This window comes from Haemorhous mexicanus, chromosome 10, assembly GCF_027477595.1.
Source record: "Haemorhous mexicanus isolate bHaeMex1 chromosome 10, bHaeMex1.pri, whole genome shotgun sequence".
In the NCBI taxonomy this organism is placed as follows: domain Eukaryota; kingdom Metazoa; phylum Chordata; class Aves; order Passeriformes; family Fringillidae; genus Haemorhous; species Haemorhous mexicanus.
In genome coordinates, this window is record NC_082350.1 from 3,936,829 (window position 1) to 3,963,323 (window position 26,495).

Sequence of the window (26,495 nt, forward strand, 5' to 3'; positions counted from 1 at the left end):
TTTATCCATGCAATTCAGCAACACTGACATTTCCTACACACAAAAAAAATCCCATCTAAATAAATGCATCATTCCTGATTCCAAGGGAGCTCACCAATGAAACTTTCTGTTACCTGACTTTGTTTACAGCAAGCCACAGAGTTTAGACTCTAAAGCAAGATGTTAGAAACAGCAAGTTTTGGTTTTGCCCATAATTAGTTACAGGAAAACTTGAAACTCACAATTTCTTGCCTAGTTTCTACGGATCACTAACTGAGCAGATACTTTCCTGGAAGGGGCTCTGGCTGTTCTCAGGTGTTCAGAGCTGCCCCTAAAAGAGGGAGTTCTTACCTCCACAGCAAGTGGAAACACTTGCCACTGAGGGGAGGGTAGCACACATTAATTACACTGCCACTGCAAAATCCATCTGGCAACAGGGAGAAGTCAAACCATCACTGACCCTCCATTTTGGCAGTTCCATGGATACATTTAGAAGCACCATGTAAGAAACTCTATCTAGAGACTTAAGAGCTCAGTCCCATGTCCTTGCAGGTGTTGAACACAGTACAAGGTCAGGTTTCACAGCAGCAGACTCCCAGGAGAACAGCTACATCAGAATCCTTCTAGCCTGAGAGTGATCAGCACCATTCTGAAGAACAGCTTTTCCCTTTATAGCATCCCAGATTTCAGCAACCCACTGGTTGAGGATTATGAATTTTCATCAGCTGCAGTGCTCTGCAAAAAACTCCCAAACCTATCTACCTGTAACATGAAAGCAATCCCAGGATCACTGACCAACAATTACTTGAGGAAAAACACACTGAAAAAAAATAAATCTGTCCATGGCACCCCTTGTACTCAGCTGCAATTTTAGAAGCTCAACTACTTAAAACTACCTGTAGCAATAATCCTGACACTGAAACACTATTCCTGCAGATTGATGCAGTCACGTTGCACCTTCCTCTTCCACATGTGTTGCTTTTTTCCAGAAGGTTATCAGGTAAGTTATTGTTATTTTTGGAGACCTACAATAAATGAAAATAGTCAGTTAGTTCAAGCAGCTTAGTTGTTCCCCCAGAGCTTTACAACCACCCACACACTAAAGAAATAGGATAATTACCCACACTTCACACCTACTCAGCTCTTTTCCTTCTGGGGAACACTCAAGACACTGATTTCTAACAGCTTTCTGCTCAGGGCTGTCACCTCTCCAATCAAACAGCACGGCTTTGGTATGAAGCAAACGCTCAAGGATTGTCAAATTTTACATCCGTTCCATTTCCTTTGTTTTAAGCTATAAAATAAAATCTCTCCAACCCCAGAATTGTCTCAAAAGGGAACAAGGCAGGGTTGAACATCTTTACCACACTCTCAGACAGGACAGCTTAGGGCAGCTTAATTCCCCACTGGGGAGCCTTTGCCACCGTGCTCTGTTAGGCATCAGGAAACCTTACTGATCACTCATCCCATTTCAGCATTTTGCTTTGCTTCCATCAATCACCAGATTCCAACAGCTTGAAGAGTTTAAATGCACCATACTGTTCTCCAGCACAGAATGTTTTCTGGTAGGATGTCACCAAAGACAGCAGGAAAGAAACCACAATAAGCAACACAAGTCAATCTTTATTGAAAACTGAAGTATTAATACATAACAATTCTTGTTACAATAAACGTGCTTTTAAGAATTTAAACTTGAGCTCATCTACTCATTGAATTGCATAAAAAATAAAAAAAGTATGAATTTTCACAATTGAACTGGCTCAGAATGGATTCTCCACTCTTTGTGTTGATGCGATAGTTCAATGCAGGAGTGAGTGATGCCTTAAAACTTATTCTGGAAGACAACATTGACCTAAACTTAAAAAAAAAAGTACCAATACAACTGTTCCTAAGACAGTTTTAAAAAAAGTAATAAAAAGGAAACCTGTGTCTATTTCATAACAAACATGGAGAACTATTACTGGGGCCTCTTGTACTTCCATTGCATGCACTCACTTTTTTAGATCTTAAGACAGGAGGGCAGCCAATAATAGCATTACAATTAAAAAAACCCACTAACAAATCCCTTCTACTTAAAACAAGTCTGTACAGCAGCCAGCTAAAAAAGCTTTCCCAGTTTGCCTGCTAAGTGCCCAAAAGTCACAATCAGTTTTAAAAAGTCATGTTCATTGTCTTGATGTTGAAACTTCAGAGCCCATAAATTGCCCAGATGTAAAAGTCACAAATGGACCCTTACTACGTGTGAAATTCAGATGTTTCAGTGTTATATGCAACCCGCACAAGAAAAGGTTTCTTGTCCCCACTGTCCCTCTTCCCTCTCTGGTGCCTACAGGACACCTTGCCTGCCCTCAGCACCCTGGGCAGAGGCTGCAGAGTGCCCAGAGTCCTCCCAGCAGACGGGAACCAGCTCAGCTCTGGGCCAGCCCTGCACAAACCACCCACCCTGCTGCAGGTGCTCCTGCCCTGTGGCATTTCACCTCCTCGTGTGAGGGGCTCTGCAGGAAGCCTAGAGCTGACACAACACAGGATTAGAAACTGACACTTCTTAATGAGAACAACGTGAGTGAGCTGAAATGGCCATGTCTTTTACAGCCTTCCCAAAGGCTGGCTCCCAGGGCTGAGGAAGCTGGACTGACACTGAGCTGGAGCAGGCTGGGGCTGTGTCCTAAGGAGCACTGCACAAACACAGCCCAGGCAGCCATGGAGCAGGCACAGCCACAGGCTCTGTGCCATGCCTCCAGCTCCAGCTGGAGCATCACTATTGCTCACCTTCCTAAGATGGGAGGTTTCACACAAACAGGAGTGTGCTAACATACAGCTACCACCCCTGGTATGAGTTTGACCCTAGTTAGGTGGTGGTGTCACACTGATGTGCTTACCTATTTGAGCAAAGCCACATGAACAGCATGGAATGCTGCTGAAGCACTGGGGAGTGATTCCAAGTCAATGCTCCTGCCTTGCTAGCCAAGGAGCAGTGAAGGCAGGACCTTCCAGGAGAGCAGCCCATGCTGAGTACCCTGGAGCACAGCTCTGTACCATCAGCTCTCCTGACAACACCCAGACACGGTGGCACTGATGGGTGGTGGTTTGCTTGTTGTTTGGTTAGCTTTATCAGTGGATGGAGCAATACAAGGAAGAACTTCAACGAAAATAAAGGACTTTTTCACCTACAGCTGCATCTAAGCATTTAACTTGCATAGTACACTCAAAATGAAGCTTTCTTGAGCAGCAATCCTGCCTGTCTCCTAGAAACTCCAAACAGGAGAGGGTTACAACAAGCATAAGCAACATCTAGCAGTAGGTTGTCTCTTTTCCTTCCTGGTGTTTAGTAAACCACCACCACACTGACTAGGGCTATGTGGTTCTGGTGCCAATTATTAGCCATTTTTCTTTTGCTGCTGCTACATTTAAAAGACATTTTCATCAGCTGTAACTGACATAGGGAATACCTTGGTTTTTAAAAAATACTTTATCTAGACGCAACACTTGAAATTTGAATTAAAAAAAATTCTTGGACTTCTCTTTGTTATTGCTGCAACAGTTATTTTCAGTTCCAGGTTTATAGTAGTACTTTTTTCTTAATCATATAAAGCTGCCATAAAAGTTTTCTTTTTTTAAAGAGAAGCTTGATCTGAAATGTCTCTACTGCACTAGCTCTTTTAATTTGCTGAGGAGCTTTGGTGCAAACACATACTGCATCTTCATTTATAAAGGAATTCTAAACAGGGAATGTTATATAAAAAGCAGGAGAGAATGTTTCGTAAGACCCTCGCTGTGTAAACGCCTATTTAATGATGTACAGTTTCCCCCACTGCAGTTTTATATCCATGCTTTCTACTATTTGCAACAAAATACCACTGAGATAGTTATATATACACATATTCCCCCATCCCCCTGCACTGTGCTTTTGGTTACTTTTCAGAAGAACTCCTGGAGACAAGCTCCAGCCTCCCAGTAGGATCAGAATCGCTCAGGACTGGAAGGTGCAGTACCTTTGGGAAAGGTACACTTTCTCCCTCCTGGATGAATCCCATAATGCAACTTAGAAAAAAAAGTGCTCAAGTAAGTGAGACTGCCTAAGTGTTATGGAATACTACACGGAGACCAGTTCCAAGATGACATTTAGGAATCTGAAGTAAGAGCAAATATATAGGAAGTTATACTCATTCCTTGACTATTTCTCTATTGCAGCATCCATGGAAGTTCTCTCCTATGACTTTAGTTCATGGTGATGAGACAGGAGACAGCAAAACTTCCAGCCTGGCCCTCACAGCTCCTCCCCAGCACAGCACTGCTCCAGCCCTCAGCTCCTGGTCAGGACGAGCACCCTGCGGCGGTGCTCACTGTGCTCTGCCACACCTGACTGATCACAGCTGCAAATCTAACACACACATATGGAATTGTTACACACACTGAACAAAGCAGTACACATTCAACTAAGTTTGTCTTGGATCATCTTCTGCTCCATATAAAAACATATGGAAATCCCTAAGCTGCAGTAAGTGCTCATGAGTAAGGTCGAATACTTATTCCAACAACATAGTTATGTTCAAGGCATTAGAAATAAGGGGGCCATCCACTGACAGTGATTCATGCAAAATAAACCTAAACTTTATTAAAAAAAAAAAAAGGGTACAAAATACAGAGTGCTTACTGTAAAAAATAAAGTTACTGAAGGCTCTAACCACCAATGGGGTATGAAGGTACACAAGCCTCTCACCAGGGCAGAGTACTGGGATGGCAGCACTAGATCAGCACTGATGCTACCCCAAATCAGCTGCCAAACCTGTACAGGAGCAGTACACCCCAAAACAAAGCATAACTAAGATACACAACTTCAAAAAACTTAATTCTGAATGGAAGTTAACCTACGAGAACAAGACAGCCTGATATACCTCCGTGTAAATGCTTAAAAGGGAACAACATTTTATATCCATTTACTGCATAATTTATTGCAGGCAGAATGTATTTAAAAAAAAAAAATTGCATCTTTCTGGAATTGTAAATCAAGCAGGTTTAAGAAGAACCTCGGTTTTAATGTGCAATATTCAAATTTAAAAATTTAAAATCTCTCCCATAACAATTTTGGTATACAAATGGGTTCCAAGGCTAGCCCTTTATCCCCACAGCATTTGCTTTGAGGTACTTTAAAAATTGAAGTTGCAAGAAAGAATATCACAAATGACTCATTGCAATGAAATGCTAATCTGCAGTCGAGTCTTATTTTACGTGCTTCCAAGTGCAATTTAGGAAGTAAAAAAAAGAAAAAAAATACTAAGAAAACACATCAAAAGGCTGTAACCAACAAATGGCTCCTACTTCAATTACAAATATTTTCATGAAAAAAAACCAAAATGAAACTGCTAGTTAAACCCTCTATATTCTGGCAGCCCTACTACAGAGTATCCATAGTCCATACTGCAAGTAGATAATAAGGAAATTGTGTTAAAATGATTTGTTCCCCTTTAACATACTCATCAGGCACACAAGCTTTCCTCAGAATAACATGCAGCTGAACTCTGTTGCAGAAAGCCCTTGCACCTCTTAAGTTTCTGGAAAGCAAGCTGGATCAACTGCACATATGTTTTCAACTGACTACAACATTCTTTAGGAAAAACAGCATGAATTTGCTCAACTGAGAACTAAAAGGAAGTGTTTTTCTATCAGTCTGTGTGGCAGTCTCACTTTGACATTATCTGAAAGATAGTACTGGATAGAAATCTCCCCAGGACATGCTATTCATTCTGCAGGTGATACCACCTCCTACTATTCCTAAGAGCCAGTTTTGCCTCAAGGAAGTTTGCCTTATTTACTGGCACACACAGCATTACCTTTGTCATTTAATTCTGATCCTTAAGAGCATCTGTATAACACTGATTCCATACAATGAAAATGAAAAGGTATGAAATAAACTAATGGTGTGCGGGATGTCTACAGCTTGTCTGACTCATTTTCCAGTCACTCCAATTTATTAGCTGAATTTGAAAAGAACACATCACTTAAACAAAAATATGCCCCTTTGAAACTGGCAACTCCATCAACCTGAAACAGGCTGAAGCACTCATCTAATGTAAGTTATGGCATTCTAGTAAGATCACTTTCATGATTCTACCTTGTCAGACCCTGCATACATTACAACAGTGCATTAGTGATACAAGTTGTAAAATACTTCTCGGTTCCTTTGGATTTGCATATGATGGTTTTTGCATCAGTCACTGCAGGTAGATTGAGCAAGCTTTGTTTTTGTGTTTTAACATGCATTCAACTAGATATGGATCAGAATAAATTTATACTCCCTTTTTATCATTATAATTAGCTAAAAAATTGCAAGACAGTCCACAAAACAGGATTTGCTTTAAGACTAACTGCTGGAGTTCCAAGATGTAAGATATGCAGCACTGGAAAATCTTCAGTGATCAGGAATTAGTAGTGTTTAGCCAAGTGTTGAAAGCATTCAGAAGGAAAGTCCTGGTTGGAGGCATGAGGGCTTCAGCACCAACTTTTAAACCTCAATTTCTTGATTGCATATCTCCCATCTTTAAACCTACATTAAGAAGGGGAAAAGAGTGGGAAACACTCTCAATTAGGTGAAATATTATTTAAGTGTGGCAGAACACACTAACATTGCATGCACCACATACACCAACAAATGCCAAGTGTTAAATAATGTTGCCCTAGTAGTTATCCTGCCATGTTTAAGGTAAGAACACACTACATGGACTTGCTCTTCATGTCCAGTCCAACTTTCTGTCAGCACCACCATTGCTTTTAAGGTAGAAGATGGAATATTAAGAAGGTATTTCATGGCAAATTTAATTACCAGCAGTCATGAGTTTATCAGCAGCATAATTTTCACTTCTTGTATTTGTGTAGTGTGAGACTCTTGGCTGAAATACTTCATGAGAAGCATTTCAGATCTGCAGACAGCTGAGTACCATCACAGCAAAATGAGAAATGGCTGCTATATTACTAACTCAAAGGGAATGGTTGCCTGCAGTCTCAGAACTCTGCACTTCTAACTGCTGAAACAGAAATTAGAAAAACTTTTGTCATAAACTAAATGGACTAAAAGTGAAAATTTCGAGTTCAGTTGGTCTGACAAGTCATTAATTCAAATGAAGTTGTTCTCAACTTATGCTAAAAATAACCAAATGAACTAGAAATGAGGTGGGTATCACAAAAACATTAGCCCTTGTGTCAGTATGACACAGATTACACCCCCAAAATCCATCCCACTTTACAACAGATTTCAAAATGAAACTCCTTTTCTTGAAACCCACAATCTAAATTTTGGTTCACATTAAAAATGCTTTTTCCATGCTGACTGCATGAAGTATGAACTGATGCTTACCTGGAACAGTAAATATATGAAATTATCTCAAGGTTATCTCAAATCATCTCATGGTTTCAGCAGCTTGTGACAAATATTCACCCTCTGAGCAAGGCAAACACCTTGCCTACATATTTAGCCAACCACAGATAATTTGACTACAAAATCAAATACATTCAATTCAGGAATCACAGTACTGCTGAATTGAACAATTACCAATGATTCCAAAATACTGCATATATATTTAATTCCAATGTATTTTAATAAGGCCAACTTAAGGCATATTTGACAATCATGCATCATGATTCATGAAGACACAGACCACTCAAGAAACCCCAGCAGGACTTTTGAGTACTCTTGCTCAATTAGAATACTGCAGAAGCACCCCCCATTGCAAAATGTCCCCCAGAGAAGCTGAAATGCTGTTGTTTGTAAGAAAGATGGACTGCTTTCAATGCAACTTACACTGACTGCCAGGATGATCACCACTGTGGGGGCACATAACTATAGGTTGGTGTTCCTGGAGCCCGATACGTGGGCATAGTGACTGGATGAGGGGCTACTGGAGTTGGGGAATGAGTTGTCAACAAAGTACCTGGAATGAAGAGAACAGTTTTTCAGTAAGCAAAAATTCTACTAGAGAGAAAAGAAAAAAAAAAAAAAACACAAAACAACGAGAGGGGAGAAAAATCTAAGTAATTTTAAAGACAATTACAACTTACTCATGTTCAAAATGACCACTAATGTTTTGCATTCCAGACCCACTCTTCTTCAAAACCTTTATGCCAGGGGCCCATTGTAGCCCAGTGGATGTTTAGGCCCATGCATACAAAGATATTCATTACTCAAAAATAGCTCTAGCAGAAACTCTGCAACATAAGCAACTCTTCCAACAGCAGGCTTTACACACCATTAAGAATATTTGATGGTAGAGATAACTTGACTGATAAATCAGAATAAATTAGTTCTTGTTTGCATTATAACAGATAGGTTTCTTCCCCACTAATGAAGCTCTGTTAGCTGAGCTTGTGACACCTAACTCCTCTAGTTTTGAAGTTACTCAAATTAAATTATAACTTTGACAGGACAGAAACCAGAATCTCAAAACAAACTTATGACTTTTATTAGATTTTTAAATTAGCATCCCTTGAGTGAATGTGGAGTTTTCTTTGTGAGTTAATACCCAGTGAGTAACAAAGCATGATGCCCCCTCAGCAAACACTCAGAGATGACACGGAATTATTGATTAAACACCATTCTCTCCAGAACACTAACATTACAAATGTGGCAATAGGAAGGTGACATCCCCAACCATTTCCCACGACACAGACTTGCAGGTAGTACAAACACACAAAATTATGTATCTCAAGACAAGAAAGGTCTGTGATATGAGGGGTGAGTCCAGAACACGGCATTTTCCTCAGCCCTAAGAGGCTGCTGCTTTCAACTGGCACAGAGAAATGCCGTGGGAAGAGGAAGTGACACTCTTGACACTGGTATGAGGAGAAACAAAGGGTGCAAGAATAAGTGATATTCTATACAAACAGAAAACCTGCTGTCCCATAATACTAACTCTGGAAAGAGGATGGTGGGAAGTTCTGCTGAACAAGAACAAACCCTGACTTGGCTGGACTCACTCAGAAGTGCCCTGGTGAGGGCACACCTGCAGCACTGTGTCCAGCTCCAGCCCCTCAGCTTGGGAAGGACCTTGGGATGCATCCAGAGGGGGCAACAAGACTGGAGAGGGGCTGAGAACACAAACCCTGAGAGGAACCACTGAGGGAGCTGGGGGTGCTCAGCCTGCAGAAAAGGAGACTCAGGGGTGCCCTCATCACTCTCACAGCTCCTGAAAGGTGCCTGTGCTCAGCTGGGGCTGGGCTCTGTCTCCAGCAGCACTGACAGAACCAGAGCACACAGCCTCAAGCTGTGCCAAGGGAAATTTAGGTTGGATATTGGGAAAACGTTTTGTACAGAAAGGGTGATAAAGTTCTGGAATGGCTGCCCAGGGAGGTGGTGCAGTCCCCATCCCTGGGTGTGTTTAACACAGCCTGGATGTGGCACTGGGTGCCAGGGTTTAGTTGAGGTTTAGGGCATGGGTTGGACTCAATGATCTTACAGATCTCTTCCAACCTGGTCATTCTGTGATTCTGTGAAGACACACAACATTCACGAGTCCTTCTGAACCAACATTTGCATGATTTTGTCAAGTGCACCAGTGGCATCCCATTCTGTAAGGGAGCTGTGCTCCCCCCGGGCTCAAAGGAGAGCAGCACTGAGAAGAAGGCCTGGTGTGAGTGCACCCACCTGCTGACATTGCCATGGTGGTCCCAGCCACCATGCCCATGGTGACCCCGTTCCCTCGGGGCGGCGGGATCGGAGCAGGGTACATGGTTGCTGGCATTCCATTGGGCTGCACGACTGTGGTGTGGTGGATTACGTGGGGTGGTGCTGCATACAAAGGCTGTGTGTAGTAAGTGCCTTGCTGTTGGAGAAAAAACAGTACAAAAACCAGTGAAGTAATTACAGTGTATCTGTAGAGAAATGATAGCTTCTTTCACAAATGTATCATAAAATAAAAGTATTACTCTAAATGCAACGAATTTACAGAGCAGAAGCTGAAACATTTATTGTAACTATTACAATTGTTTCACTTGCAATTTAACATTTTATCCCTTTTTAAGGCATATAGGATAACATGTGAAGTAGGGACCTTAGTAGTTCAACCATAAGGGCTCGTGCATCATTCATTCCCTTCCTTTTGATCCCTTTCCTATATTAATCCATAACAGAACTTCTCATTATTTCACAACTTTTTATTCAGTTGTTTTTAGGAAAAGAATCCAATGTTTTTGGCAAGTCCAAGTACATTAAGCAGACAGAATAAAACTTGTTACATGCTTATTAATCCTCTTCAGCTACTGTTTACATGCCAGGGGAGTTCCCACTACACAAAGAAGGCCAACTTTTCCCTAAAATATCATATTTACTCAAGTGTCTTAATTCTATCCTTTGTAATAGTTTTCAACAGCTCGCCTAGCATGAGACTTGGTAAACCTGTGAATTACAAGAGAAACTTCATAACAAAAATTATGACAATTTCTACAAACAAAAAAAGCAGGATACTGGTAGTTACAGGATCCGGCAGGTTCTGGTAACTGCTGAATTTAGTGTCTCCTCAAAGAGTGAACACATTACCAGTAAGTGCTGAGCAACTGTCAGGCAAGAGAGGATGCAAAATTGCACACACACTAAATCACCGTATTAAGAATTCTTACAGCTAAAAATTCTCTCAATGCACAAAGAAATGAATGAGAAGAAAAGTTCAGAGCTCCCAGAGATATGACAGGGACCACGGAGGTGTCCCCAGAGGCACAGTGTGGCTCTGCCCACCTACCTGTGCATATGGGTTCTGCTGGGGGTAGGCACTTCGGACTGGGTACACAGCAGTCTGGTAGGGGTTGGGTGATGATGAGTAGGGCGGCACTGCCCCACTGGTGGGTGAACAGGACACCTTGTACGGGGTGCCTGGCGTGTAACCTGCAACAAAGCAAACCTGCATTCACACACTCTGAGCACGCTGCTTCCCAAAGGCAGCTGCAATGATTTCCATACTCCCCAACACCATAAGCTTCATGGGAGTACTTCATGGTAGCTGCTGGTTTGAGGGATCCCCGGGGAGTCCCTGGAGGGCCCCTGTGGTGGCGTTCCAAGGGGTCCCAGAACAAGGGAAGAGATGAGAATCTTGACTTCGTGTTTCAAAAAGTGGATTTATTATTTTATGATATATATTATATTCAAAGAAATTGATATATTAAAACTACACTAAAAGAATAGAAAAGATTTTATCAGAAGGCTAGAATGGAATGATAATAAAATCTTGTGACTGACCAGAGAGTCTGAGACAGCTGGACTGTGATTGGCCATTAATTAAAAACAGCCACATGGAACAACCAAAGATGCACCTGCTGCATTCCACAGCAGCAGATAATTATTGTTTTTCTTTTCCTCTGAAGCTTCTCAGGAGAAGAAATCCTAGCAAACGGATTTTTCAGAACACATGTCCGTGACAGGCGCCCTAAGCTGTGTGCTCACTGGTAGCAGCAGGCAGGCAAGGAGACTCCACACAGCTTCTGAGGGTGCTGCTTAGATGAGGGTTTATTGGGGGTCCCACCCCCAGGAGCAGCATGGTTTCTGAGGGAGAAGAGGGGAAGGGGAAGGAGGAGGAGAGAGAGAGACCCTCAGGGGAAAAGGGCCAAGAAAGAATCTGTGGTCTCCCCCCAGAGCTTAACAGGGAGATTCAAAGTGGGTGCAGAATAAGCCTTGGGCCAATGGGATTACAGATTCATGATACTGCAGGGGAGGATCACAGGCTTGGAATAAACTGTACATTTTCGAGGGGTGAGACAGAGCATACCATTTAAATAAAATGTAACACCACACTTCATTTAGTCCCAACATCCAAGCACAAGGTCTATCACTTGCCTAATACAGGCAACAGCTGGAAATATTTGGCTGTGTCAATTAAGCATGAAAAGGTAACTGGATACTGGCAGAGTTTATTTTTCAAGTCTATGGATATAGGGCAAAAAGTGCATTTTCAAAATAACACATTAAAGACCAGGATCTGGCATATTAGGCAGCACCCCTACACAGGGGGACTTGGCACATTCAATTCTCCACACACCCCAAATCATACTGGCTAAACACAGTAACAGTCAGCTAACCTGCTGTAGGAGATGATACAGCACAAGAGTAAGAACTTCAAACGTCAAAATAATCTAAAAACCTCATGATGGATTTTCAGAGAACAGAGACAAAATCTGCAACCTCTACTTCAACTTACCTTTATTTCTATTTGTTTTCTAGAATTTTCTGAGCTGGCTAAAATAAACATGAAATGCTGTACCTTTAAAACAAAAATACTGCAAAGTTCAGTGCAACTGCAAATTCAACTCGGAAGGCACTAAGATCCTTCAACGTTTGGAACTGTGGAAATTTTAGAGGGGTAACTGGCAACTGCTGGTTCATACCCTGCCCAAAGACAGCTTTTCCTTAATTTCTCATCAGACAAGGTCTTAGGGTCAGAACAAGGGCTTGAAGAGGTATGGAGGAGATTGTGATATATATATGTGTGTATGTATATAATGTTTCTGCATGCTACACTCCCAAGATTATTCTGTGGCCAGAGTGGGAATATGAACACCTCAGCAGCAGCATCCAACAGCTTTAACATTCAAGGCAGCACACAACAGGCATGACCTGCTCTGGAGAAAGCATCAAGGCCTGTGCTGCTGTGAAAAGATCTTGGATCTCATGCAGGTTTATAACACTGGGAGACACAACATCCACAGGTACAATTTGAAATTAGTTGGAATTGAATAAACTAGTACCAGGGCAGTGCAAGAAAGAATAGACACTTGGTAATTATAGAAAAAATAAGAGTATCAGAGTAGAGATTAGGTTGATTTAAAAGACTGTCTGGAAGGGGCTGACTTCAATGCAGAGAACAGATCTGAAGCTGTATAGCAGAGGGAATTTGTGGCATTTGTGCTGTCAAAAACCAGCCTGTGCAAACAGCATGATGACACATGACCTTCATTCTTCTTGAAGAAGTCTGGGCTTCTTTGCAATTTCATGACACCCTTCAAACTAAAAGTTGCTTAGCTAACAAAGAAATAGGTTGACTGTTTCTTTTTAATAGAATTTTTGCCTTTAAAAAAGCTGTACCACAGCACTTGCTCTGAACTCCTGCTTTTAGAGATCCTAAGTATTTCATAGATCCAAGCATGCTGAGGAAGTAACTTCTATTAGTATGGAGGGCTATTTGTGGTGAAAACCCCAGCTACAAAATGCTGAACATGAAGAATCAGTGCAACCATGTCCTCAGTGAAGCCCACTTTCATTCTAAAAACCCACTGATGCAGCTGCACAGGCATTTTCTCTTTCATTCTTGCAAAGTGGTAAATTTGCACAAGAGGTATTCTGCCATTGCATTCATTTTTTCTTCTCCATAATATGGAACAAAGACCTTAACAGTAAATGACAGGAGAAGTCAAAACCACAGTAATTTAAGACAGTTACCTGTAAAAAAGCACCCTTTTGTAACAGCAGTGGCACAGCACATCCAAATACTGCTGTGTAGTATGAATTTACAAAAGCTTTGATTCTACAAACAAGCTGTTACATCAGAAAGGTTAAAAAAAGATATAAAAAACATCCCAGCTGCTAGGACAAAGTACTCCAAGTTGTTATCTGCCTGAATTAGAGGTCTGTACATTTTGAACTTTTGTTCACAGCTTGAAGAGCAGCTAAAAATGAAAGCTATTCTTAGTTTTGAAATAAAATTGTACTTCCTATTCAACAGCAATAAAGACTAACAGTACTAGTTTTTAAAAAATTAATGACATTCAATGACAGTATATGATTTTTATGCATCTTTATTTCTTTTTCTTAAAAGTGAAAAGGTTCTTTCTCTGACTTTGGTATATAGCATGAGATATATTCCAAGATTAATCAATGCAAACTAATATCACAACATGACTAAGTCTAACAGGTCCAGGATCTTTGCCAGAATTCTCATGACTGGTCAAACTGATTCCATGCAGCTTATCCTCAGCTTCCTGCAGCAGGATTTGCAAACTGCAACCTGTAGTAAGACTGGAGCTACCTTCAGTTACCTGCTCCTAGGACCAAAGCCTACAGCTCCTGCTCAGCACAGCTGCAGGATATATGCAGGGCAGCTTAGAAGGCAGTGAAACTGAAGGGCCTGACAGAAATAAAGCCAATGATAAAAACCCACAGAGGGCTCTGCCACCTGAGCTAAGGGATCCCCCCTGATGGGAACTGCTCTCCCTTGAACATGGCTCTCAGGGTAAGTTCTGGAGCAACCCAGTGCAGATGCAAGCTGGCATCCCCTGACATGATACTGGCACAGTGGCAATACCAGCCATGGGACTGATTTTTTTTACTTTCTGGAATCTCTAACATTAATCTGTCTCCTTACTTTAAATTCAAGGCCAAAGACAAGGCAAAGTGTGAGTCTGCACTCACTCTGCCTCCAAGCAGCAAACTGAACAGTGACAGAGGTTGTACCAACCAGAATCCCACACAGTTCCAAGGAGAGCTACACACTTTTAACAGGTTCTGCAGGCAAACATTTTAGATGAGTCTTTTGTCTCAGTAATTGCTGCCACACCCTGAAGAGTCTTCTGGTAGTTAATGAAGGCCATCCATCACCAACACTGAATTTCAATACCAAGCAAGCTCCCACAACATAAGCTTCCCAATTTCAAGCAGTATCCTTTCCTACTGCCAGAAATTACACAAGGGCATTCAGGGACCAACTTGGTTATGTGCCACATGTAGCTCTGGAAAACTGGCATGATACATGGAAGTGGAAGGGTTCTGAGGATACCCAGCCCTGCATTACCAAAGCAATGTAAGGAATTCCTTCCTATACAAAATAACCACAGGGAAAATACTGTTGTATCAGCACGTTCCTGCTTTAAGTGGAAATTAAACACTTCCAGCTTCTGTTTTGTTTTGATGATTAACACATTAAAATCATGTTCTACTAATGAAAGCAGAACTACACAAAAATAACTTTGGTGAGTGCCTTCTTTTTCCCACTCCCCTTTTCCTAGGCTCATCCCATTCCCTTCCTTAAATGACACTCATGAAAGTGCAGTAACCTGAATCCTTGCCCTGCATCCACAACGGTGAATCAGCTTTATCCAGCAACCAGGCTTCCAGACCATCAGCTTGTGCTAGACAATCCTAAGGGCAGAGAGAAGCCAGCAAGCTGGACTTGGAGAGACACAATTTAAGAAAGGGATAAAACAGAAAAATTTTGAGGATAACAGAAGAAAAAACAGGAATCTGGAGATGACCAGAAGGATGCAAAGCAAAGAGAGCCATGAAGGAAGCAGTGAAGAGAAATGCAATGCAAACCTCAAAGATAATCTGGAAATACAGAAAAAACAGCTAAAACCTCATCTGTTCCCTTCTTGAAAGATGCATGCAGTTTGACTTAAGATTATAATATTTTTAATTTATCAGATGATTCCTTATGAGTCATGTTCAAGGCAATATAAAACTTATCCCACAGTAAAAGTGCTGTTGTGAGCCCCTATAGCTTTTCCTCATTCTTGCTTCTAACCCCTTGCAGAGGTCAGGTCCCTGCTGTGAGACCCCAGTTCCACATACCTGTTTGGAAGGTAGGATTTGCTCCAGGATACATGTTGGGGGAATAGGCAGGAGCAGCCGCTGCATAGCCCATTGGGAAGCCAGCTAGGAGAAAGAACACACCACAGTTACCCTCTAGACTGACTTGACTCTCAAAGTTCTCATTGCACATGCTTTAACTGAGGCAAGCAAACAGCCTTCCATCACATCTCCTCAAATAAAACACTGCAATCCTCCTCTGCCAAGCCCCCTGCAGATGAACGCGAAGAGAAGAGAAGAGAAGAGAAGAGAAGAGAAGAGAAGAGAAGAGAAGAGAAGAGAAGAGAAGAGAAGAGAAGAGAAGAGAAGAGAAGAGAAGAGAAGAGAAGAGAAGAGAAGAGAAGAGAAGAGAAGAGAAGAGAAGAGAAGAGAAGAGAAGAGAAGAGAAGAGAAGAGAAGAGAAGAGAAGAGAAGAGAAGAGAAGAGAAGAGAAGAGAAGAGAAGAGAAGAGAAGAGAAGAGAAGAGAAGAGAAGAGAAGAGAAGAGAAGAGAAGAGAAGAGAAGAGAAGAGAAGAGAAGAGAAGAGAAGAGAAGAGAAGAGAAGAGCTATTATGGTTTCACAAGTCCATTCTCTCTTACACCCCTGTTCCAGCCTTCTCTGTTGGCCAAGTAACTCTTGAGTTGCAAAACCAAGTTTTGTGTAACTGTCCTGCACTCCTCCTCCTGGTGTGACATACAAATAATGCTTTAAGATTTTAGCTTTTGTGGTTTTTAATTATTTGTAATCCTGCAGTTCTTTACTTTCAAACTCTAAACTCACTATAGATTATTAGCTAGTGGCTTCACATTTTGGGCAGAAAAAACAATTCCTCTCCAGGCCTGGGAATCAAGGACACCTCACTGACTCAGGCCCCCAGAGATGGAAACAAAAGTGAATTAGGGGGAGCAAATTGGGGGTAAATGACCTCATTACCTGAAGCTGTAATTGGAACATTAATGCCCAATATGCAAATGGCCCAAACTTATACAAGTGTGAAAACCTGTGAGCCATGGTCCATTTTTGGGGGTAGCCCCTGGGGGGCTTCATCTGCCCAAAATGTACCTGAAGGCCCTTCAAGAAACAGAAATGTTTTTTATTCCCTTAACAGTCTGGCCTCTGTTTTTAGGTAGCCCCCAAAAAGGCATCACATACAGTACTTATCTGAATGGACTTTTTCACAGAAATAAATCCCTAGAAGCTAGAGTGACTCTGACTCTCCTGATCAGAGGTATCTCAAGTAGAAAGTACAAAGCAGTAACAGCCCAAATTGCTTGCTTGCTGAATCTGACACATATTTGCTACTACACTGGGTATTAAACAAGCTCCCCAGTTTCAGACACACACTGTGACAGCAGTAACAAGTGATTCACAGAGGAATTGGCACAATGACAGTGAAACACTTCTGCACCAGAGAACACTGTGATATACTCCTGTGTAAGGCACAACACAGCATTAGCAAAAGCTTGTTACCTGAAAGACACAAAGCTTGTTCAGATTAAGTGAAATCTCTGAATTAATCATAGCTATTAGTTTTCCCAAGAACCTATTTACATTATTCAAATCTGTAAAGCCAAGTAATGTCTGTATTCAGAAAGATGGAGTTCCTACCACATTCTGCTCTCTACTTATAAAGATTTCAGCTCTTTCAGATAAAAGACAATTAATATTTGCACACCCACTGTCAGACTCAGAGCTTAGTTTTAAACTGCTGTTCAAATCTGAAGGGTTTTCATTTCACTATGAATCCCAGAGTCCTCAGCAATTACACCCAACAATAAGAATTACTTAGCTCAGGACTATATATGCTAACCCAGTTTTGTAAAGCACTCTGTAAACATATCAAGTGACATACACTTGGCACTACTATGAGGTGGTCAGCATGGAGAAGACTAAGAAAAGCCTTGGGCTTAAAAATCAAAGTTAAAAATAACATCTCCAAGTCGTAACAACTTTTCAGAGTGTAAATAGCTCTTCAGTTTTCAAACTCACATGTTGCTGGTGGAAAGCTTTAGTACAGCTTAACCTTACTCAAACACACTACACATCTGCAAGTGTCTGTGGGAAACATTTTCAGTCCTTTCTTTCTTTGTTCACAGCTTTAGCTGCACCGAGGAGCACTGAGCTACACAAGAAACAGGTCATTTGTGGAAAATGTAACTACAACAAGCAGCAGTTCTAGCTTCTACAAGGAACTTCCATCCATGTGAGAACATTTGAATATTGATTTCTTGCTGCTGTAAAACTATCCAACAGCCTAAAATAGGTGTAGTATAATAAAAACAGTTATTAGATATGCAACAGCTTTAGAAACACATTGCCTTTCAGTAATGCATTCCACCTACTGCTGTGTTCCTCACTTCTATCACCATGCAACCCATGTAAATGCAATGATTTGGAGTGGAGAATCTGCAGCTTTTAAATTAGGAGAAGCAAAGAAGAGGGACTTAGTCATGCAACATTAAAAAAAAAAATCCTAAAATGCAAGTCGACTTTTCATTTTAGTGAAGGTGCTTTGTATTTATCCCACACTGGACCAGGCACTCAGCAAACTATCTAATGGTGTAACACATTATTGACTAAGCTGAATTTAGGGGTCAAAATTGCATGAACTGACCAACCAACTGTTGCAAGGGAGAATTCTAAATAACCACCCTGTAGCATGACATTTCTGCAACAATTCTATTTGAATTCCATATATTTTAGTTATGCAAACTGACAAACAAAGTACTTACATAATTTAATATATAGTCTAGTATATATAATAGTAGAATAAAAGATTAGAGATTGTAATGTTGTTTAAACTGCTATTTATGAATTTACAATAGTATTTTGTCCTAATTAAATTAAGATACAAGTTAGTTTAGTATAGACAAAAGCCTCAGTGCAATACGTAGATGCTTTTAAGTACAAATCAAAATCTGGCTAATATAAATCCGAGTTTAGAAAATTAATAGAGCAAAAGATATGAAGTTATATTCAAATAATCCATAATAATCTTTATCTAAAGCAAAAGAAAGGCTGGAAAAAGCAATCCATTATAAATACAGGAATAACTGTCCCATACATTATATTAATTAGTGAGCCTCTGCTGCTTGCCTTATTATGAGCTTTATAACTAAGACAGAGAGTAAAACCATCCTGCAAGACTTATGGCTACATAGTGTCAATTTTACAATTTAGCACTGCACCATTCCAGTCACTCAACAGATCTAAAAACATTTAAACACATATTGTGTTTCCCTTATAAATACTATAGAAATCAAGGAAGGTACACTAGTTTGAGGAACATGAAAAGCAAAAAATAAAATTTAAAATGCTTTTGAGACAATCAAGCCAATAAAAAAATCCATTCATGCACCACTCTTTAGAAAGAGGAACAGAGAAAAGTAGAACAGGAAAACAAATTTTAGTGCATTACCCAAGGTGAAAAACAGATTTAAGAATGGTAAATACCAGTAGGAAAATATAGTACAGCTACCAAGAATATAAACAGTAGCAGTACAGAATAATTTCTGCCTCCCAACATAGACACCAACTAAATCTCAAAACTGCCTCCCTGTAAAAGCTAAAGAAGTTTGACTTCTTATGAAACACAAAGCTGAGCAGAAAAGACCCTGCAGCCTCTCCCAGGATGGAAACTCCCTTCTGTCAGAGATAACAGGAAAAAAAGACAGCATCAAGACATGCTGCTTGAAATGTCTCCCAGAGGCACACAGGCTTCTCCTCAGCCTTCCTGGAAAGTTCTGTCCAAATCTAATTTTGCCTCATCCAACTTTTAGACTATAGAGACATCAGAATTGAAGGCTCCTTGCACATACATTAGGGGATGGGGGGGGTAAAACCTCATGAAAAACTGTAAGTCAATGAGAAGCAGATAAAACAACAAATTAAACCTATTTCCGTTTCAAAACCATTTTGGCCCATTTTCTTGGTGCCACCTTTGATGCCATGCTTTGGGCAGTGAGAGAACAGACAACATGAAGAAGAATTAGAGGATAGAAAGGTTAACAGTGCCAGTCAACTGGCAGCAGAAATAGATTGCCTCCTCTTCTTGCAGGGCGTAATTATTAGAACTCCTAAAATAAGCTGCATTGGAAGAGATACTGAAGTTAGAAATATAACAGAAGAAATAACATCACTCTTGAAATGTCACTTTTTAAATTTAAAAGCAGCCTCATCCCAATCCCAAAACAGATTTACATGAAGGCATTCATAAGTGACTGTTTCTTCTTGACCAAGAGCACAGAGCAGTGTCACTGGAACTCGTCAGAAAACAGAGCTGCTTACCTGGATAACCAATTCCTTTGGCATTTGCATAGGGAACCCCAGAAGATCCAGGGCTATACACAGGATTCATGATTTCAGTAACTGAATCAGGAAATAAAGAAAAAGAAAACCAGTATTTACTAAAGTATAGGGAAAGCTTGAAATTGCAACAATTAACATGAAACTGGAAACAAATTGGAAGAAAATGTAACAAATGAAAAAGCAGCAATTCCACCACTTCTCAATATTACAGTTGTAGCTATAGGCAGGAAAGAATCACTGCAGGAAGAAGTTTCAAAGCATCCCAACCCTCAATCAGCCAGAGAATGTCTCAGGAATGAAACATTCCCTGTGGTGGAGCACGCTTTTAAAATATTTCCATAGCCCAGAGCTCCCCCGTGGTGTGCAGATCCAAACCCACTGCAGGGGTTCTCCTGTGCTGGACTCCTCTCCTCCTGCCATCTGCCAATCACTCAGCACCTCCCTACCATTTATCAATCACTCAGCTCCTCTCTACCATTCATCAATCATTCAGCATCTCTCTGCCATCTACCACCCTTGCTTTTTTCCCAGTTCCTTCCTGAAGCCTCTAGCCAAGGGATGCAAATACTCATGGCCTATTCTTACTGGCACTTGGAGCCTTGGCATTCCAGTCCTTTACCAGCACTGAACTATCAAACATCCAACTGCTACAGAAGCAAGTGGCAAAAGGCTCTGTGCATTTAGAGACCAGCCCACAGCTCTTTGTTTACTTCCTGCCGAGTTCTTCAGAGCCTATGACAAGCCACCAGTCGTGTCCAGTCATTTCTGAATGATGCACTCACACAAAACCAGGCTCCTACAGCCAGCATCATCCACAGAACAAAATCAAATCCTGTTTTAAAAAGAGCCTTGTATGCAAACACAAAGATAAATAAAATTGCATTGAAGATGCTTCTAAGTGCCTCATACAGGAATTCTGTTTGCAACTACTATTGCAGTATTTTAGAAAAAAAACTTCATATTTAAAGCTCAGTATCTTCAACCATCTGATTTTCTGCATATATAGGTAGATAGATATACACAGATCTCCCACTTCACAGGGGAGGTTTACACTGGGTATTTGAAAAGGTGCTTCCCCCAGCCACAGGGTGGCTGGGCACTGAACAGGCTCCCCAGGGCAGTGTTCACAGCACCAGGCCTGACACAGCTCCAGGAATGTCTGGCCAATGCTCTCAGGACACGGTGGAATTCTCGGGGTGCTGTGCAGAGCCAGGAGCTGGATTGATCCCTGTGTGTCCCTTCCAACTCAGGACATTCTATGATTCTTCCTGCAAGCACCCAAGACAGAAAGGCACCCCATGAAACCAGACTTTGTTATTAACTGCTAATAGCTGACACCTGAACTTCCTCTTCTACATCTCCAGATGCTGTCTCACTTAGAACAACTGGGTGTTAAGCAGTTAAACACAGTTTAAGGCAATTTTGTAAATAAAATTTATGAAACAAGGAAGTTGAATTACACATGCACTACCTCGGTTACAGGATATGTTATGGCAGGAATCCAAGTGGAGTTTATCAGTATAGCTGCACTGATAAACCCAGGGTAAGTGACTCTATAAAGCATAAATAATTTGCTTTTTAAAGGAACACTAAAACCAGCTCTGTGCCAAGAGAATTAGCAGCACCTGGTACACAACAGATATAAAACTGCCATTTGTGCAAAATTAGGAATCAGTAAGTGCTGTCAGAAAGTTTATAACCAGGTTTCACAAAGCACTCCAAGTCAATATGAGATAATTAGAAGATTGATCAGTTTCTTGGGCTTCCTCCTCTCACTTTCCAACAATACTAACTTACACAAAATTGCCTTTTTCATTCAGATTTATACATGATTACACACCAAGAAAACAGAATCCACCGAGTTGCAAAGCAAACAAGCTGCCATTTACATCACTTAGGATGAATAAAGTTCCCCAGAGCAGCATGTTTTAATCACCTGACCCACATCTAGAGCCATTTGAAACAAATCTCTTCGAAAATGTTCTACAGCAAGCTACACTTAAAGAATAAAAAAGTGCTTATTTTGCTATATATAGTGCTTGAAGTGCTATATTCCACTGAAACCCTGTGGAGTTTTAGCAGCATTAACTCTGTGCCACAATCAACAGGTGTGTTTTGCTGGACTAGCATTTTCTTTTAGCAAGGCTGTTCTTTTCTCCCATACTTTCTTCAGTGTATCCTTCTCCCTCAAGTACAGCTCTCACTTACTTGAAAATTTTCAATCTGCTCCCTTTATAGCTCCCTGCACTCCCTTCTCATGTGCATTTCTGCTCCTCTTTCAATGTTGATTTTGTCTCTAAATTTACAAAATCCTTAGGGGATCAAGCTTCACTTTGGTCTCAGCATTTCCCAGTTAGGGGGTTAAAGCCTTAAGGAGATGGATAAACCTTTCCACTCAAATAACACAGTGCTCTCCCACACGCTCATATCCCAGAAATGTGCTGCTCCTCCTTGCAGTCCCTACAGCAATTAGGAGAAAAGACTCTGGAACCTTCTCACCATTTTCACTGGCAGTGAACAAAAAGAACTGTCAGGTGGAAAACAACAAGGGCCTCCTGTGACTATTTAGGCAAAATACACAAAAAATTCCCAACTATTAGAACTATCAGTAGACAAGGACTGCAGAACAACACATGGACATACACTATGGGAGATGGCTTAAAGAGAAGCCACACAAAAATGAAGAGGAGGAGGAAATGGATAGAAAGTGTCAGACAGTACAGACCTGATCTCAAAGGAAGTACATACTGACAGAGAGGAACTCAACTTAAGCAAGGGGAAAGAAACCCCTATAACACTGGTTGCCTCAAGCTGTTCACTTTCACTACAAATGAATCCATGATTCCAACTTCACACACAAAATTAATTCAACTTTGGTGGGACAGGGATGGACTTTCACCACTGACAGACAAGTAAGAGCCACCAGCCTACACAAAGTGCTCACAGTCTGTAATGCAGACAAAATGTCAGACCACTTCTAATTAAAAATAATTATTTTCAGGTCTTCTCTGAAGGACCCAACATGTGTAAGTATAATTATGTAGTATTACCCAGTGGTTGCAATCATCCCACTCCTACCATAATTTTACTTCCACCTCCCTGGAATGCTCCAAGTCCACATCAAACACTAGGGAGGATTGGTATAAAGGGAACCCAAAGAATTGGTGTCTTTCAACTGCTTTGTTGGCATTCCCTCCAGAGCATTCTCATGTTAATGAATATGCAAATAAGTGTCTACAGTGCATCATCTGTATATAAATTGCACAGAGCTAACTGTATATGAATTACCCTTTCAGCTGAAATGAAGGCAATCATACTTATTAAAGATGCTCTGATTAAAGAGTGCACAAGGATGCTGGGAAGTGGAAGCCTTCACCTTTCACTCTTGCTAAAGCCAGGCAATCAAACTCAGTTCTCATCAGGCCTGTTAGATCTCGTCTTGGTGCAGATAGCAGGACAACCATCCTCCTCTCAAACCCAGGTTTTGGGAAGCTGAGCACAAAGGCCAACCACTGCTAATGCTGAAGCTCTAGCACTCCCAGTTGGATCTGTTTTGCACACAGCTTTTCCTGCTACACCCAGGACAAGCATGCTTCTAGGAAACTCTGCTTTTAAAAACCATTTCACAGAGACTAATGTAAGAACCCACAGATCAATGCAAACACTGTGAGACAAACTGCACATTCCTTTGCAACACGTGTATTTTCTTACTCCTGATTTTCACAGTAGCAGAGTAAGATCTACCAAATCCCATTTAATGTTCTTTTGATGACAATTCCAGCACAAGAGTTGGGGAGGAATCTCCAAATAGCTTGGCTAAAGCACACTACTGTGGCCCAGTAACACCTTCCTTCTAGGATCTTAAGCAGACTCACACACACCAAGTCACTGCAGTGTTTAACATCGATCCATTCTGGAACACTTTCAGAATGCCATTTGCCATGAAATTGTACAAATGACCCAATTTGCACTTGCTAAGTTACTTAGCATCTTAATAACACTCTACATTTTACCCGTTTGACTTCCAGTCAAAGCATAATCCCAGTGAAATACATAAGTGCCTGGTAATGTAAAAGAAGTAATTTCCACTGCTAAGTAACAAAGAAAATAGTTCATGACACTTCAGCTCTTCAAATAACTGACAATTAAAGTCTCAGTTACAACATGTTCTGTTAAACTTTCAGCCACCAAACAGGCCACCTGATGCAAATCCAAGGCCAAATAACAGGTGCTTTTTCTCAGAACTGGTTAAAAAAGGGGGGCTCATGTTATAAAGACCAAGACAAGGCACCCCATGCTGTACTGGTACTGGCAGGTAGCACTTAATTCCTTCCATTCATCCAAAGACCTCAAAAAAAGTCACTGAATTTTCCCAGGAAGGAGGAGAAGCCTGTTCAGGGGAGAGCAGAGGTTTATGGCAGCCCAGGAGTGCAGGCAGCTGCAATCAGTGCTCACAGAGCTGCCATGCAGCTGACAGGCAATCCCTGCACTGGGACCCCTCACCAGGCTGGAGCAGATAAGCTGGCTGCCAGGATTCTGGGCTCTGCTGGAGGAATTTTGGATAAAGGATTGCTAGTTTCCATCTACCAGCTTGAGAGAACTGAGACACACCCCAGATGGCCAAGACCAGTTCCAGTGCAAGGAAGAGAGCAGGACTGGACAGTGACAGCACAGACTGAGGTTGCAGAACCACAAACTAGAAAAGGACAGTTAACAACTTTGCTCAAAGCTCACACATAAAGTAAAATACAAACCTGGAACTCTCATTCCCATGCAAGTCTTCCTCCCCTGTTTGAGTTACAAGATGCTGTCTCAGAGAAAGAAGAAGACACCTCCAAGCACTCTACATTTTGTGTGCATGCCTTCTTTTTTCCTAAGGCTAAACTAGGAATGGAGCAGTTTAGGCTTTTTAATCCCTTTAGTGAATACAACTCTCACCTGCAAGCCTGATCCACCAAGGGTTTGTTAGGGGTTTTTTCCTATGTAAAATACACCTACACTAACACCAACACTACTTGTGTCAGTAAGGATGGAGACAACGTGATTAGATGTGAAAGACTCAACAGTTTTATATGTCATTCACACAAAGAAAACCCACACAAAAAACATAACACGAAGATCCTGCTTGTGGTCCAACTTCATTTGTACATTGTGGCATTGCCCTAGTCTTCAAAACATCCCAGAACATGACCAAAGCCTCCATTTCTTCAAAAAAAACCCTTCTAACTTATGGAAACATTAAACAAACTGCACAGTATTTCTCAAAGTCTACAATTTCTGTTGTAGCTATGGCACAAGGGGAGAGAAGCTGCCAGCTCCAATCCCTGCATCTCCTGTATAACTTTGAATTTGTGGGTATTCTCACCTCAAACAAGTCCTCAAATCACCAAGCCCTTAGTGTAAGAATCACAGAAGCCTATTGCCAAATTTAGGGGAAGTTCATCAACTATGAGAAACAGAGGAAAAAAATCAAATTGGAAGAGTACAGCTTCACTACCTGAAGGAGTTGTATTTAGAACTTGCATTTAGCCCCAGAGCTCTGCTTCTTCCTAAAATCCTATAAAGTATTTTTTCATTACATCATTTTTCAATTTATTCCCGATTACTTTCTGAAACAACACGAAACTGTCGCAAACCACAAGGAACACAGAATTTCCAAAAGCCTCCCGAGCCCTCCTCCGTTCCAGCCTCAGAGTTAAAGTGTGTAATTACCACCCCAAACGCGCAGGAAAGGCTGCGTTCTACCAGCCTGCAACTTTTATGACACTGACAATTACACATCTTGCAGCAAAATCGCATCAGAGCAGACAGAAAGTCTGCTCGCAGGAGGGAACACGCACACGGAGATTCAAGAACAAATCAAGTTTCAGAGAGACGAATGTAAAAACCCACAGATCAGTGCAAACACCGTGAGGCAAACTGCGCATTCCTTTGCAACACATGCATTTTCTTCCTCCCGATTTTCACAGTTGTGCAGAAACACTACCAGAATAAGACCTACCGAATGCCCTGAGAGCTGGCCGGCTGCCCTCATCGAGCCCCTGACTTTTTACCTTTCTCACAGCACTGATTTCACCATTTGGCCGCTGCTCCTACGGCTCCAAACGATGCAGAAAAGCACGGCAAGCCCCGTTTGTGCCTCCTCCCTTTCCGCCTCACCAGAGACCGCCGAGGGCCGAGCTGGGATCGCTGCCTGCAGCTCCCGAAGCTGCGGGCACACACGGCCCCCGCACCGCTCCCGCACGCAGCCGCAGCCTCGGAGCCCTCATGACGACGCGCTCCATTTCCACCGAGTTCGCACCCGGACGATGCCGCGCCGCCGCCAGCGCCCGGCCCCGCCGTGCCCCGAGCGCGGGGGCCGGCCCGGGGAGGCCGCGGGCCCTGCGCAGGTACCTGTTACGGCCGGAGCCGGCTCCCCTCCGGCGGGCGGGACGCGGCTGTCCCAGGATGGCGCGGCGGGGCCGGCGCGGATGGCGCGGCGGGCCCGGCGTGGCTCCCCGCGTCCCCCCCGGCCCCGGGCCCGCACTCACCGTGAGCGGCAGCGCTGCGTGCGGGCGGCGCGGCGGGCGCTGGCTGAGCCGTGCGTGCGGGTGCCCGCGCCTGCGTGCGTGGGAGCGTGCGCGGCCCCGCGGGCACGGCGCGGCACGGGACGGGAGGGGGCGGCCGCTCCGCGCC

General features: G+C 42.1%; 1 protein-coding gene across 1 annotated transcript; it reads right to left on the bottom strand.

Annotated features, from left to right (window-relative positions):
• Positions 1-1,582: 1,582 nt before the first annotated feature.
• Positions 1,583-26,495, bottom strand: FAM168B (family with sequence similarity 168 member B). The gene is made up of 7 exons (XM_059854972.1): positions 26,351-26,495; positions 19,800-19,880; positions 15,515-15,598; positions 10,704-10,846; positions 9,614-9,791; positions 7,775-7,904; positions 1,583-6,523 (listed from the first exon to the last, which is right to left on the bottom strand). The coding sequence occupies exons 2-6, from the start codon at positions 19,867-19,869 to the stop codon at positions 7,792-7,794; spliced, it is 588 nt and encodes a 195-aa protein (XP_059710955.1). The 5' UTR covers positions 19,870-19,880; positions 26,351-26,495; the 3' UTR covers positions 1,583-6,523; positions 7,775-7,791.

Excerpts from the sequence above, each read along its gene's own strand:
- FAM168B (XM_059854972.1), bottom strand. The coding sequence starts at position 19,869 with ATGAATCCTGTGTATAGCCCTGGATCTTCTGGGGTTCCCTATGCAAAT. Across the intron at positions 15,599-19,799 it reads CAAAGGAATTGGTTATCCAG|CTGGCTTCCCAATGGGCTAT; the intron begins GTAAGCAGCTCT and ends TCTTTCTCCTAG. Across the intron at positions 7,905-9,613 it reads CACCATGGCAATGTCAGCAG|GTACTTTGTTGACAACTCAT; the intron begins GTGGGTGCACTC and ends TCTTCATTCCAG.